Source organism: Saccostrea cucullata, unplaced genomic scaffold (assembly GCF_032062105.1).
Source record: "Saccostrea cucullata isolate Sc308-1 unplaced genomic scaffold, CSIRO_AGI_Scuc_v1 ctg13910, whole genome shotgun sequence".
Lineage (NCBI taxonomy): Eukaryota > Metazoa > Mollusca > Bivalvia > Ostreida > Ostreidae > Saccostrea > Saccostrea cuccullata.
The window spans coordinates 1-16,777 of record NW_026927144.1 but is presented as its reverse complement, the minus strand read 5'-3'; the positions used below and the strand labels follow the sequence as shown (position 1 = coordinate 16,777).

The following is a 16,777-nucleotide window of genomic DNA, read 5'->3' as shown; positions in this document are numbered from 1 at the left end:
ATGATGCCACATTGACAAGTGCATCGCGATAAATGCATTGTTTATATATTGTTTTGTGGGATTTAACAAACTACAAAACTGCATGTAATAGTATGTTTGTATGTAGTATACAGCTATCCAGTTGTTTGAAATAGCAAATAATTTTATTGTGTGGTATTTTGAGGACCTTATATTATGTGTGACATCATAGAAAACATTTCGCTACAAATTAGGCCCTTCTCCTTACTCTACGTGTAACCTTAACTGTGCTGCGTTTTCTGATAACATTAAACCCTTGGTTCAGATTGATAAATGAGTATAAATGTCTGAAGCTTTTTTAACTAAAATATTACATTTTTGAAAAGTATTATACAATTATTCCTGTGAAATCTTTTTTTTACTTTAAAATTTATATTTTTTAAGTACATGTCATTTGTCATGTTCTATTTTGTCAGTCTGTCAGAATGCAAAGCTTATCACATGTAGACAGAGAGATACAAAAACAACCGAAGACAGAAATATTTATCTTTCACCTATAGCTAAATTTTTCGAATCTTAAATCCAGTGTCTACAACGATCTTTTAAATACCTGTATTTAACAACAATAAATCAATTTTTTTATTGCAGAGCCAAACACTTATCATGGACCCCCGAACAAGTGCCCAAGATGTTATACGATGTGACATTTGTGAGACTGCTGTAGTGCAGATGCACTGTGATACATGTCTTAACAATCTTTGCAAGGCCTGTGTTGGAGAACATATTTCAAGTGAAGAATCTAAAGATCACAAGGTGGTGAAATTTCACTCCAGAAATACCACTCCGATCTACCCTAGATGTGCCTTCCATGAAAAAGAGCAATGGGAGATGTTTTGTAAACACTGTGACATTCCTGTCTGTCACACGTGCCTGGAATCTGATCAACATCTCGGTCATAAGTTATCAAACATTTTGCAGGTTCTGGGTGAAAAGAAAGATTTGATAAGGAAAGAAAATAAAGAACTGAGGGACAATATGTATCCTACCTACCAGGACATTGCAGCTGATGTACGAAACAGAATGACAAAGATAGAGATGGAATATGGAGATCTTTTAACAGCTATAATAAAACACGGAGAGGACCGCCACAGAGAACTTGAACAACTTGTCGGGAGATTTAAAATCAAAGTTAATGAAATGAAGACCTCACAAGTACAATCTTTACAAAAACATCTGGATGACATTAACAAGAAAATTGTTAACATTGAAGGAGAAATTGATTCACTTGATACTGCTGCAGACTCAAATGACATTTCACTACCATTTAGTGTGAGATCCAATATACATCAATATGAAAAGCTTCCACAAAAACTTGTTTTTTCTGTACCTAATTTCATTCCAGGGACAATTCAAGAGGAAGAACTTTTTGGAACTTTATCCTCAATTTCTCTAAAAGCAGAGGTGTATGGATACAGTACAAAGACAACAAAAGACTCATCAGAATGTGAATCCCATCCCCCAGACAAACAGAAATCAGAAGAAGTCATTTTGTTTTCAGAAACTCGTTCCCATTTACCGGTAAAAACCTTGCTTGACATTCCAGAGACTTTTGACACAAATATTTTCTATGATAGTGAATACCTTCAAAATGTTGAATGTTTTGGTGCAGAAGAGATGTGGACAAGTGGAGATAGCAGTACCATAAGACTCTTTAACATCAGTAATGGCCATTTAACATTCCAGACTTCCATCACAACAAAGACAGGAAATTGGCCATCAGACATAACAGTGTCAAGAAGTGGAAATCTTATTTACACTGATAACTCCGAGAAAACTGTCAACATTGTTCAGATTGAAAGCATGGCTTTAGAGGACGACATCGAGGAAGTGATCAGAATAAAAGATTGGAGACCACAGGCTATCTGTAGTACCTCCTCTGGTGACCTCCTTGTCTCAATGGATAGTGAAGATGACAAAAGACAAACAAGAATAGTCCTATTCTCTGGTTCCATGCAGGAAAAAGTCATTCAGTTTCATGACAATGGCATCCCTCTCTACTCATCTGGCGGATCAAAAAAATATATATGTGAAAACAGGAACCTTGATATATGTGTAGCTGACAGTGGAGCTAAAGCCGTTGTGGTGGTCAATCGGTCTGGGAATCTAAGATTCCGTTATACAGGACATACGCCTGCCCCAATGAATAAATCATTCAATCTTAAAGGAATCACTACAGACAGTCAGGGTCATATACTTACCAGTGATGATAACAATTACTGCGTTCATATCATAAATGAGAATGGACATTTCCTAAGTTACATAAACTGTCAGAATGGACCTTTTCAATTATGTGGATTGTGCACGGATACAGCTGACAATTTGTTTCTTCTTAGTTACAAAGTATTGTTATATAGTCGTATTTCAAGCCATGTGCTGAAAATCAAATACCTGCAGGGAAATTAATCAACTATCTGTTTTATTTCACCAGCATACTTGGAAAGCTAAGATAAAGATTTGATAAATTTTGTAAAAAAGGTTTTTTTTTAGGTCTTCACTTAATTAACACGTCAAATATATATCTCAAATAATGTTTCAAAGTATATGTATCATTACATTTTGTAATCAACAGTTTTCATGGGAAATTAGGTAAATATGAGAGGTACCTGATTAAATACAAGTTCTACTGGTCTAATCTAAAACAAAGCGAGGAATGGTTGTGAAAAAACAAATATATGGCAAAGCCCCAGGCAATTTTTTTTTCGCTTTTTTAAGTAGGACACAAAAGATAGCCAAATTTTTCCTCAGATTCAATTTTTCTGAAACTTTGATATTTTGTTCTACGAAACAAAAAATTCTTTACATATGATATGAATGAAATTCAACCACACATGTTTTGCACGAATAGTTTGAAACATGGCCTATCAGACGCTTGTAAGAAGATTGCAAAAACAAATATTTCACTTGAGAATGAGCCTTTTTTGAAAATTATCAATTGATCTATTGCAAATGTGTGTAGTACTATTTATAAATATGACCCTTTGTTTCTTAAACTCGGTAAGTTATATTGATACTGGAAAATTGGTGTAAAAATAGATCATGTATAGCGTCGAAATTAAAAATTCACAGGTAAATACGCTTTTGGTTGTCTTACAAGAAAATGTATAATTCAATTTTTACGAAAAAATCAACAGAAAATTCAAATGGGTCTCAGAGTAATTAAAAATATTTCAGTGGCAAAAAATTAAACGATTCAGTGGATGACGTCACAGGATTTGACCTTTGACTTTTTGATATGACCTTGACCTTTGCAGTACATAAAGAATGGAGACTCCTTGTATACGTTTCCAAGTATAAGCCCTCTACAATTTTTGGAACAAACGTTAAACTGCAATTAATAACAGACTGTTATATGTTTTTTATTGCATTTAAACAGCGTAAATACATTCTAAAATGTAAGCTCCCAAGTAAACAATATGTAGGATTCTGGGTTTTTTTCACAAAATATGCCTAAAGCAAGCAACAGATTATCATTTTTCTTATGCCTAGGTTTCATTTCCCGGCCGGTAGCCGTAGACCGGTGTTAATAGGTAGTAATCCGCGGTGTTAACGATGCCCCAACATCGGTCCACATCGGCCTAGTAGTCCTTAAAGTATCAGACACATTATCCAGCGATGTGCGTACGATGGGCAACCAATGCATTTTCTCATCGTATACCCCATCGTTGGATAATATGACTTGTACTTTACAGGGATCATTCATTAAGTATAAGTCACATTGTCCAACGATGGTGTATACGATGAGAAACCAATGCGTTTTTTGATGAAAATGGCGTGGTTATCGGCCTGGCACCACTAGTGATCGGACGGTGACTGAGTCTTTTTTTTTTTGCGAATCGGTGGGGTCATCGGTAGGAAATAATTCGTAGTTTAAATTCAGCGATGTCTCCAACGATGCCTCACATCGATCCTCATCGGCAACCCATCATTAACATATCTTTCAAGGATCGGCCGATGTATGGCCGAGCATCGTGCAATATCCATTGAATCTGAGGTCATCGGGGAGTTTAGTGGTGTTCAACAGATAACGACCGATCATCGGTCGATGTTCGTCCAAACATTGGCCCGTAGTCGACCGATGTACGAAGGATGTTTACCAATGTATGAGCGATGTAATATACATCGGCCGATTATCCTGGAACATCCTGGAACATAGTTTTATGATTAGCAATGCATCGCTTGGCCTTTGTAAGTCCGGCCGGTGTAACGTTGAATATTGACCCGAGTTGAAAATTGACCCGGGGGTCATTTTTCAACGTTGAATATTGAACCGGGGTCATTTTTCAACGTTGAATATTGAGACCAAAAGTCGTTGAATTTATACCCGGGGTCATTTTTCAACAGCTTGATATGTTTTTTCTTACACCTGATGACGTCAACAAGTTGAAAATTGACCCTGTTGAATATTGACCCCACCTCAAAGTTTGAACATTTTTTTTTAGCTGGGAAGTTGTTCTACGGGATTTATCAGTATCACTTTATTTATATTTCGGTTTCAATTTTTTTTCCCTTTTCAAGAATAATAGAAACAAACATACAGTATCACCCCGTGTATACTTAGTATATGTACATTTTGAACAGTGCACGGTTTATTTATCTTCAAGCATAACAACTTTATTTTTGACAATACTTTCCAAAATCCATGGCATCCATAAATAAATACAAAACAACGAATAGGGCATAAAACAAATGTCTTAATAAAAATCTGCAATCTAGAAAGTAGCCCTATATATATTGATCAGGTGGGTGGGACATCCCATCTAGTCAAATTCAGTATAAAAATAACAGAATTTATTCTAAAACATTTTTATTCTATAGAATGTGATTCCTATTTGATTATTTGTTATTTCTATTCCATTATTTGTAATTTGTATTCGATAAATTGCTATTCCAATTACAGGAAATGTGACAATATGATTCATATATCATAAAATTTACATATTTTTTTTCTCGAAAACACGCGTTTCCTATTCGATGTCATTAATATTTAAAACAATCGGTTGCTAGTCGCTAATTTTGTCATTCCAATTCGATAATTTTTTTTATTCGATAATTATTTGGTTTATATGCTGTAAAGTTGTTGTTCGAAAACATATTAGCATCCATATCTATTTGAAAAAATATGATTCCTATTCGATAAACTTCTCAACTTATTACATAATTTTATCTCTATGTTCTCCTATGCGATGTTTTTTTTTTATTTTTCAATAATTGCCATGACTGCATTCTGGGAAATATGACAAATTAAACTAGAATTCGTTGTAAACTCAATTAAATAGGAATGTAAAGTTTCACATTATTATCGAATATAAATCATTTTATCACATAGATTGACAAAACAAAATTTGAACATTTTGGGAATAAGGCAAAAGTTTTCTCTCTTCAAGACTTAGAGACTGGGGATCAGCATAAATTAAGCTGTTGCTGTTTAATATTAAATAAATGTTTCTCGTTTTATACATTGGTGGAGTATTTTTAAAGGATTTACTTATCAGAATGCTGATTTAATTATTTGATTATGTCTCGCATCAATTTTTGACAAAGATATCCAATATGTTTTAATATAAAGTACATGTAGATCCTAATTCAAGACTTCAAGGCATTATTACGTCTCATCAATTACGGAACATTAAAAAATATGAATACAAGTTGTAGTAATTTATTTTTCAGAAACATCAAGTCATATTCTATATTATCTTTAATTGAGAAATCAATACTATTTCTGTTTTTACAAAAAAATTATCTCCATTTTAACACTTGTTCTATGAGAAAACCAGGCAGGGGGATCGATGTCACTCACTTTAATGAAATTTTCTAAAAGGACTCCTGCAATATAGCATATGATCACAAGAAAAAAAAACATGAAGTCAATATGCATTTCAGATTTAATAAATAGTAACTCAAGTCTTTATGCTGTTATATACTTAATCATGTGATCAAGTCAAAGAGCTTAGAATAAAAGTTGATTTCACCTTTTCGTGCTAAATAGGTGCTATCACCTATTTGAATAAGTGGTATCACCTATTCGAAAAGGTGATATTACCTATTTGAGTTTCTTCAACAGTCATTAATGAATGATCTCTATAATATACTCAACAAAAAAAGTTAAAGGACACTTACTTTTTTGAAAGTTTTAAAATCTATAATTTTTTGTTGCATTTTTTTGTTTTATCTGGGCTTCCATATATTTTTATGGATTGTTATTCAAACACACTCTTGATTTGTGCTCCATTCCAGTGATTTTTGCTAATTGAACGTTTTTGCTAATTGAACGTTTTGCTTTATCCATATTTCTGTGATATTGGCTGTATTGTATACTCATTGACAACCTCAAAAAGGAACAAGATTCGATTATTTGTACAACATTTGTTGCTTTTTGCCATTTAATACGTTTTCATGCCTCAAAGAAGACATCTGACGGTAGAGGAAGCCGCAAGGGCCATTGGAACGCTTCAAGCGTCATGTTGGAGCGCAACTTGGTGTAAGTCATTCTGTTGTAGGACGTTTGTTGGAACGATACGAAGAGACTAAAAGCGTCAAACGGAGACCTAAAAGTGGTCGTCCAAAAAGTACAACTGTTAGACAAGATAGACAAATATCGCTACTTGCGAAGAGAAATCGAATGCCTTCAGCTGTTTCTTTGAACAGAGAGCTATCTGCAGCAACAGGTATAAGGATGTCAACACAAGCCTTGAGAAACAGACTGCATGATGTAGGATTACATGCCAGAAGACCTGCTGTACGCCCACCTTTGACCGTGGAACATCGCAACCGTCGCCTCCAGTTTGCTCAAGACCATATCAACTGGTACCATCATCATATACAAGGAGTGTTATGGACTGATGAATCCAGATTTTGTCTGGATTTTAATGATGGTCGCAGACGAGTATGGAGGAAGAAAAACGAGAGATATAAGGACTGCTGCATCACTGAACATGACCGGTTTGGTTGTGGATCAGTCATGGTTTGGGCAGGTATCAGTTACGATGGCTCCACAGACCTTTATGTCATAAGGAATGGATCGCTAACAGGTGTCTGTTACAGGGATGAGATCCTTGCACCAATTGTTAGGCCTTAAGCTGGTGCCATCGGTGAAAATTTCATATTGATGGATGACAATACCAGGCCCCATCGTGCGAGAGTGGTCAATCACTACTTAGAAGAAGATACAATCGAAAGGATGGATTGGCCAGCAAAATCACCTGACCTGAATCCAATAGAGCATGCATGGGACATCCTCCAGAACCAAATTTTAGGAAGGCAAAACCAACCAAGCACGCTCCGTGAACTTGAGTTTGCTCTTGTTGAGGAATGGTCAAGAATTCCACAGGATAACTTCCTAAATTTGATCAACAGTTTTCTGAATCGATGTAGAGAAGTAATTCGGGTTAGAGGCGGTCATACAAGATACTGAAATTAACGTTTCGACTTTCCAGGTTAGTTAAAACCCTGAAAACACGACTGTTGTTTCCTCATGAAATCCTGTATTAATGAAAATTCTTGTTGTTTTGACAGTTACATGTTGTAACATGTTGTTGATTTGTTTATTATAAGAGATTTATTATTGTTTACTTTTAAAATGTTATTTGTTACCACCAACTTTACAATATATGTTGCAAAAAATAAAATTCTCAAGTTGGCCCTTAACTTATTTTGTTGAGTGTATAAGTGAAATAAATTAATTTGTGAGCAAAAAAAAACTACAGCTGTTCGACGGGAAAAGGTGATATCACCCAATCGAATAGGCAATATCACCAATTCGAATAAGTGATATCACTTTTCGAATTGGTGATATCACAAATTCAAATCAAATAGGTGATATCATCGATAGGAAGAGTTGATATCACTTATTCAAATAGGGGATATTACTTTTTCCAGTAAATACCAAAACGGGGCCTCATACCTATGAATTAAGTCCCAGTAGTGAAAACCCAATCATAAATATGTGTTTTTATGCTGTTGAATTTTGAACCGGTTTCATGATCAAAATTCCACGACCCGGCTCAGTTTTCAACGGATTAGGGTCTAAATTCAACACCTTTGGTTTCAGTATTCAACGTTGAAAAATGACCCCCGGGTCAGTTTTCAACCCGGATCAAAATTCAACGTTACACCGGCAATCATGCCATTAAAACGCATTGGTTGCCCATTGTATGCACATCGCTGGAAAATGTGACTGATACTTTAAGGACTACTAGGCCGTTGTGGACCGATATTGGGGCATCGTTAACACACGGATTACTACCGATTACCAACGGTCTACGGCTACGGGCCGGGAAATGTGACCTAGGCATTACTGTCAATATAGTGATATTTTCTTTTTTTTCTCCAGTACCTTTTGAGAAATCATTTAAACAGAATACACAGGTGATTTGTACTACCTTAAACGTTAATGGTCACATGCATATCTTTTAAGTTCATAATCTGTTTTAAACTGCAGGAAGTGAAAATTACTCTGTAATCAAATATAAACAGATAAACAGCAAAAAGAAAACATTGATGTAACCATCGACAAATGGTGCATATCTAAGCAGTAAAGAATACTTGAGATTTCTTTATATCTTACGGATTAATTATTTATGTTATTTCCGTTCAAAAAATAATATCAATCCATGCATCAAAATTTTGTTTGAGTTATGTATCCTTAATAGGTTAAATATTCACAAGTCGCCTATCGTCGCCCGATCATCGAGCTCTGAGCTACAGTTTGATTTTAACCGTCGGCCAAAATTTTCAAAATTCTTATTGTCCAACGACGGACGACCGATTTAGTAAACTGATAGCCGGTGGTTTGACAATGATCGAAGGTTGGTCGACGGTTATCTGCAATTGAAGAAATCGGCCACCGACGTATGAAAATTTATAACTTGGACAGATGGACACAAAATTGATCGTCCGACATAAAAATAGGTCAAAATCGGCCAAAACAATGGCCGATGAAGTGACAACTGTCATCCGAAAAATCCCATTTTTGCTTCAAAACCCGTCGGCCGTTGGTCGTTTTTGGAAATGTGACTGGGGATTTAGGCATTACTATGGAAAGTGGTGACAACAAACAAACAAAAGTTGTTCGATACACTTACTTCCACATAAAATCAAACCATTCAATTTGATGATAAGTGTAAACCACTATATTTCTCTAGTGGTCCTTGGTGATACGTGAACATATGTGAAAATAGGAATCTTGATATATGTGTAGCTGACTATGAAGCTAAAGCAGTAGTGGTGGTCAATCGGGCCGGGAAACTGAGAATCAGATTTACTGGACAGTCCACGAGGAATCACTACAGACAGTGAAAGTCACATCCTTACAACTGATTATGATAATCGATGTGTCCATATCATGGACAAAGATGGACAGATCTTTCATTACCTGACCTTCGGAAAGAATAAACCGTATGGAATATGTACAGATACAGTTGACAATCTTTTTGTTGTTTGCAAAGAGAAAGAAATGGATGATTTGTATTACACGCATAGTTCCATTATGAAAATCAAATACATGTAGTAAAACCAACTATACAAATAATCTTCTAATGTCACACTTGAGTGTAAAAAGAATGATTAACAGAACACTGATTTTTATCCTTCAATTTTTCATAAAAAAGGTTATTGCACTGCAATTTACAGCTGAAATAATTATGAATAGCATGTCCTCCACTAATCCATTTTATTTTTATTTATCTTGATCAATTGCTTGGAGGCTTTAAATACAAAATACCAGAGGAATATGACAAGACAACAGATGTACTTTTGTAAGAGCAGAATAATAGAGTGTTTGGGGCGAAAACTTGTGCAAATGATAATCAATACAGTTCTTGAGGAATAAAGACTATTTTATAAATTGATATTTACATGGACATGAGACGAAGAGTTCGGTCCTTCAAAAGAAACCATATAAATTAAAGTTCCTTGAAGAAGTGAGTGCTGGCATGAAAAATATCCCCCACCATTTAATTCAAAATTTATTAAAACTTGAAATTTTCTGCGGGTTTGATTGACACATCCTTGCACTTTCACAAATTTGGATTTTATTCTTAATAATTAGGAAAAGTGGCAATCTTGTTGTGTATAAATGAAAAAAATAAAACTATAATTCAGAAAACTCAGAGTAGAAATGTCCGAAAGAAAAACATACACACAGTATATTGTCAGTCCGTTTAGTTATGATGAGTAGACTTTAACAATTGAACGCATCCGGTGAATTGTAAACATCAACTATAACAGAGCTCGTGCCCTGTTACTTAGCTCAGAATGACAATGCTTGAGAAGGAGTTTTGCTTTCTAACATTTCTACTTTGAATAAAATTATTTTTCTGCATTAAAGTTTTAAAATTTTTTTCATAAATACACAACAAAATTGCCACTTTTCTTATGTATTAAGAATAAAGTTAATATTTGTGAATGCAAAGTGCAAGGATGTGTCAATCAAACCCGCCAAAAAAATTGAATTTTTAAAAACTTTTAAATAATATAAGATTTTTAATTTATTTTTGTGTGAAATGCTATTAAAATATATCTTCAAATCTGTGTCCATGCACCTTTAAAGACATTGCTTCTCAGCGTTGTTTTGCAATACTTACCTTAATCCAACATTACCTGGCTCGATTAACCGGTACTAGATTTTGAGATTTTTCCCCTCATCATGATTCCAATGATGTTTCCGTTCATTTATATAACTAAACATGATATATTGTTATATCACCCACACCGTGATGTACATTTAAGGATTAATATGTATAAAAAAGTTTATTGTTTTTTTTTAATAAAAAGAATCGAATGAAAAAAAAAAATACAATTTGTAATTTACAGTTAACTTTATTGCTTTACTGTGTTTATATCAAACAAATAATTTGCGACTGTAGAAATTTGGATTCTATAATAAATCATCGTTATTTGAATTTAGAATATTTCACTTTTTCATATCATAATGAATGTTGTATACAAACGCAATTTACAGTGAACATTGTGTAAATTCTGCATAGTCAACAATTTTCGGAATCAGCTGCTGTCATCAAACAATGTTGGCTGTAGCTACATTTGAAGGCGTTGCTTCATTATTCAGCGGGTAATAGTATACAGTTAAAGTATATAATATACAGTTAAAGTACAATGTATATAATTGAGGGAGTTAGCAAGATTCAAGTTCCCCAGTGCCTGAATTATATTCCGAGGGGCAAACGAGGGAAATAGTTCTGATCCATGGGAACTGGAATCTTGCTAACTCTCGCAATGATGTACTTTTAAACTGTTTATTATACCGATACAATAGAAAATAAATAGAGGATTACAAATGACGGGGAATTAGCTTTGGGAGCAGGGATTAAATAACTTGACGTCCGCATGGGGATTAGTCAAACAACATATTTTACCTATACAAAAATAAAATCTAGAAGATAACGGATAACTGGGAATTAGCTTACGAAGCAGAGAATAGCTCATTTGTCGAACGCGCAAAGATTAGTTCTTCACAGTGAATTTTACTACGGACCCCAATAAATCTTAGAGGTTGGATCAGGTGCCCAGGTAGAGTAAGTATCCCCTGTTGACCAGTCACACCTTCGTGAGCCAGAAATGTTTTAGTGGAATATTCCTAGTCACTATCAGCATAAAATAAAGCCTTGTATAGTATTTGTTTGATAAAGTTGCATGCAAAAACATAGAGGTTTAACTTTAATCAAAAAATATATGATGTTCAAAATTCACATACTCAGTATGCGTTTTATGTATTGCTTTAAATTGTATCATAAAATGCAGCTCTTCGTGTCATTTATGCAGGAAAATAGTAATTAAAAGTGAATAATGAAAATTTTCAAATATTTTTCAAACTCAGCAGACGGCTTTGTATATTTCTAATGAGCATTAAAATATAGATATTTAAATAATTTGTTCGGACCAGTAAAACAAATAACCTAGCACGTAAATAAAGCAGAAATGTGAATAAATTTGGCCTCAAAACACCGATTGTGTTGAATTTCTTAACTTAGACTCATTTTGGACAGATAATCATAGAATTTTTTGATTTCTAGATTTTTTCCCCAATAAGTCATAGTTCTGTCGTATTTTATTTATATACACGTTGCTATTAATCATTTTGATCCATTTTGATTTTACGGTGTCATCAAAAGTCACAATGTCCAAAAATATATTTTTTTCAATAGCTCCAAAACAATGTGAAGCATACAGTAAAACTTTAAAAGTTTATAAACATATCATTGTTTAACATACATGTATACTGTAAAATCAAACATTTTCATGGGGTCAAATTTCGTTGTATGGGATCTCTTAGTACGTGGGATTTGATTTCGTGGATCAATAATAAATGAGTACTTATGTTTGTTACATTTCACATCCCGTAATAGGCATGAGTTTCCGGGTCTCAACATACCTTGAAAACAACTAAGATTAAAACCCCTCGAAAATTTGTGATTTCACAGTAGTTAAACCCTGCACACTAAGGACTTGTTGTGTAAGTCATTACAAGGGTATATAAATTTAACAGTAAGAACCTTAATCAGAGGAGTATGAAGGTTTACTGTAAAAGCTATCATGGAGGATACAAAGGTTTGCTGACAGAGCCCTTTCAGAGTAGAAGCTAAAAATGTACATATGTTGACACAGGACGCACGGTGGAGAAAAGACGACGATAAACGAAAAGTAAAACCTTCCATTTTTTCAGCAGAGGATTATTTTCCCATTTATTCAAACTTTTATTGTGTATTGTGTGCTCCTCGCTGTGTCATGATTTGAACCAACTTTAATTTACACAACCCGAAACTCCGTCTGTATCAGTCTATGTTTACAAAGTTATCAGGCTTTCTGAAGGAAAGAGTTTGCCTATTATTTCTATAAATATATCCCCTGAGTTCATTTTTTGATGAAACTTGAATTTACCAGATTATAACTAATTATAACAAATCATGGCGTTAGTCTTTTTAAGTAGACCATGATGACCTACTGCGGTCCAATTCTTTCCTTGAAGGTATTAATTTGAACTACGTTGACTCTTCACTATGCAATGAAACTTTCATATAAAGAATGAGTGCACTTAAGTACGTCATTTGGAACCTTTTCGGCTACCCATTTTAAGCTTAAAATTACAATATATCGCAAAATTAATCTATGATTAATGTGCAAGCATACTGTAAATGTATTATATTTAGCGTGTACGATATTTGGCGGAAATTGATTTTTGAACAAGTAAGCGTAGATTTGATTTAGCGTATTTCTCAGTGTTCCTATTTATGTGTATATGTGCGAGACATTTGGCTTTGTACTTGAATTAGCGGAAGTTTCACTCCGCCAAAAGCGCTAAAAAGAATACACAGCCAAATGTAATACGTTTACAGTATGCTATTGATATTTATTTCTAGAATTTTTTGTCATACATATTTCTATAATTACAGAAAATGTAATTGAAAAGAACATGTAAAAGCCTTAAATTCCGGAAATTTGAACGGGACCACTTTCGAATCTAAGGTATCCGCAAGTAGGCGGAGAAATTTAAACCGCATGGTTGTGGAATGTAAACATTAGCACATATGATTTTTTCGCATTGCGAATTGAAATGGAAAAGAGAGAGAGAGAACGTGTTGATTTCATGGTGCACAATTATAAAATGATTCTAACGTTAAGGGATGGGGTAAATGTCTCGCTGTGCAGACCATAATACAGAGGCGACATAAGCCTAAACATGTACTTACTAATGACACTGTCAATACCAGAATTCTTTCAAAACACCCCTAATGAAAAGCATAAAGATAAATAAGAGACATATTATCTTCAAACCCTATTAAAACTTGCGCAAAAATCTCCCATAGTTTTAAGTTGGAAGTAAAATAGATAATGTCACAACAGAGACTTAAACACAATGATATTTTCAATGAAAGCGTTAGCGTATCGAACAGCAGAAGGTCACGTGAGAAAGGTGTTTATAATATCAATCGTTGTTGCTCAGTGACCGGTTGATTTAGTAGCTATTTCGACCTTAGTTTGGGGACATTTTTTTGAAAATTAGATATGAGCCGCAACTTGGCCAACATTGTCCTTTGGATATGTATAAGTTTAAGTTAAAATACATATTCTGTGCAAATAAGAAAAATGGCCAAGTTGCGGCTCGATGTAAACAAAGTCGTTGAAAACTGGTATGCATATGAATAACAATAGAAATGAGACAAAACTGTTAGACCCCGTCTCAAAAGCTAGTGTCGTTCGGCATTATTTAATACTTTCATGTAATATAATATACCAAAACCTGCTCTAAAGACATTGTTTAATACCTATAAAACATAAATTTAATGAATTTTGTAATTTTATTTTGCGCAAAACATCGGGATCCAACTCTCATAGCTTAAGTGCACTCATTCTTTCAATTTTTCTGGCTCAGGCTGCTTTTTGTTGATAAGGTTTTTCCAAATATTCGACTTACTTTTCACAAATTGCAATCTATATCACTCATAGAAAGAGGGAATGTTCCTTTATTTAATTGTGGCAAGTTTGGTTGAAATTCGTTTATTGGTTTTAAGAAGAAGTTCTAAATGAATAAAAAAAATATACAGAAGCAGAAATATGAACACAAAACAAACTGTGATCAGAAACATTCATCTCAGCTTTCAGCTCTCTGACAGGTCAACGAAAATAAAGACCTTAATAAGAGTCAGACATGTTTGTTCTCTAAAAAAAAATAGCCCACTTAAACAACCATGGTAATTATACAGTAGGCAAAAGGAATTATCATCTTATTGTGTATTATTGTTGTTAAATGCTGGGTGATAAACATTCCATTTCGGTCATTAGAAATAATAACAGCTGCAATATGTAGTTTGTTGTTCAATAATTAACGCACTAAACTAAATGTAATGAACTGTCATTTAACAATAAAAACAATTCAACCTCAACACTGTGTTTTTCATAATGCATAATATACATTAGTAGTATAGATTTACTCAGAGTAAACACAATTTCCCAGTCAAGCAAGAAGATTGTCTAAAATTACAGATCAAATTATAGAACTTCACAGGCGGCTTTGTTTCTTTGTGTTGATCATATTCAATACATATTTTTTAATACCTTGCTGACTCAAACCAGACAAAAATAAAAATTGAAAAATTTGACAGGTAGATAATGGTTAAGGAATCATGTGACCTGGAACACTCTTTGTATTGGAACTTAGTTGTTTAGTGGAGCTAACATTGCTTTACAACAGGTATTTATTAATTATAAAACTATCTCAAATCATATAATTTTCGTCATAATAATTTTTTAGTTGTATGAAAACATTTTGTTTGTTAGGCATATTGTAAATATGTAAAGTTTTAGGTTGCTACAAACGAATATATCTCACAGTCATATTCATCGTTATTTATATACAAAATCGATTTCTTCTTCGGCAGAGAGGAGAATAAATGTCCAATATTCGTGTGTTCAAATTCAAATTCTAATTTAACTTGTGAGCACAAGATCATGGTTCATTAATGTGAATTAAAAATTAAAGAAGCAAACAAAAAAAAATAAATAAAATAAAATAAAAAAAACAATATTTTAAAGTCTGTAACTTTTACTGAATTTAGGTAGATTGATCAAAGTTCTCATATATATTCAGAAAAGAGAAAAAAAAGTGTTGATCTTTGATGAAAAAGGTGATACTTTTATGATAAAATTGGTTCATTTTCTCCTGAACTTTCAAAATACATCAACCGCACTTGTTACACTATGATGAAGGAAATCAGAAGAAAAAATCCAGTGAATGATCTTGCAAATATTCATCCGCAGATAAATAATATAATTTATTATTTCAGAGCCTAACACTGGTCATGGACCCTCGAACCAGTGCCCAGGATTTGGTGCGATGTGACCTGTGTGAGACAACATTAGTACAGATGCACTGTGACACATGTCTCGTAAACCTCTGCAAGGCCTGTGTTGGAGAACATATTTCAACGAATGAAACCAAGGATCACAGAGTGGTCAAATATCAGTCTAGGAATTCTACCGTTATCTACCCTACATGTACCTCCCATGAAAAAGAACAATGTGAGATGTTCTGTAGACATTGTGACATTCCTGTCTGTCACACTTGCCTGGCATCTGATCAACATCTTAGTCACAAGCTCTCAAAACTTTTGCACGTTGTAGGTGAAAAGAAAGACTTGATAAGAAAAGAGCACAAAGAATTAAATGAAACAATTTATCCCACCTACCAGGACATAGAAGTTGACGTGCAAAAGACAATGAGTAAGTTAGAGAAGGCATATGGAGATCTCTCAACAGTAATAACAATACATGGAGAGGAATGGCACAAACAAATTGACCAACTTGTCAGAAAACTTAAAGCACAACTTAATAAAGCAAAAACCGTACAGTTACAAACGTTAAAGGGACATCTAGATGAAATTCACGTGAAAATTGTAAACATTAAAGATGATATTGATTTTCTTGCTACCGCTTCAGATTCTAATGACATTTCAAGACCGTTCAATGTAAGATCCAATGTAGATAAATATAAGAAACTTCCACAAAAGCTTGTTCTGTCTTTACCAAAATTTATTCCAGGGACAATATTAATTCAAGGGGAAGAATTTTGTAAACTTTATGGTGTTTTATCACCATTTTCTATTAAATCAGAAGAGTATGGATACAGTATTAAGATAACACAAAAACATCCAGAATTTGGATATAAAATAGGTAAAAAATCACAAGCATTTCAATGCCGACGTCCTGTAAAAAAATTACTTGAGACACCAAGGGTTTCCCAAAGGAATAT

At 33.8% G+C, this 16,777-nt stretch overlaps 2 protein-coding genes across 2 annotated transcripts; both read left to right on the top strand.

Annotated features, from left to right (window-relative positions):
- Positions 1-621: 621 nt before the first annotated feature.
- LOC134273568 (uncharacterized) lies at positions 622-7,093 on the top strand. Its single transcript, XM_062755761.1, has 2 exons — positions 622-2,197; positions 6,516-7,093. The coding sequence occupies exons 1-2, from the start codon at positions 622-624 to the stop codon at positions 7,091-7,093; spliced, it is 2,154 nt and encodes a 717-aa protein (XP_062611745.1).
- Positions 7,094-7,195: 102 nt separating this feature from the next.
- LOC134273567 (E3 ubiquitin-protein ligase TRIM45-like) lies at positions 7,196-16,698 on the top strand (the record flags this gene model as incomplete). The annotated part of the gene is made up of 2 exons (XM_062755760.1): positions 7,196-7,393; positions 15,813-16,698. Coding segments are annotated over exons 1-2 (1,084 nt in total), but the record flags the coding sequence as incomplete, so codon positions are not given.
- Positions 16,699-16,777: the final 79 nt, after the last annotated feature.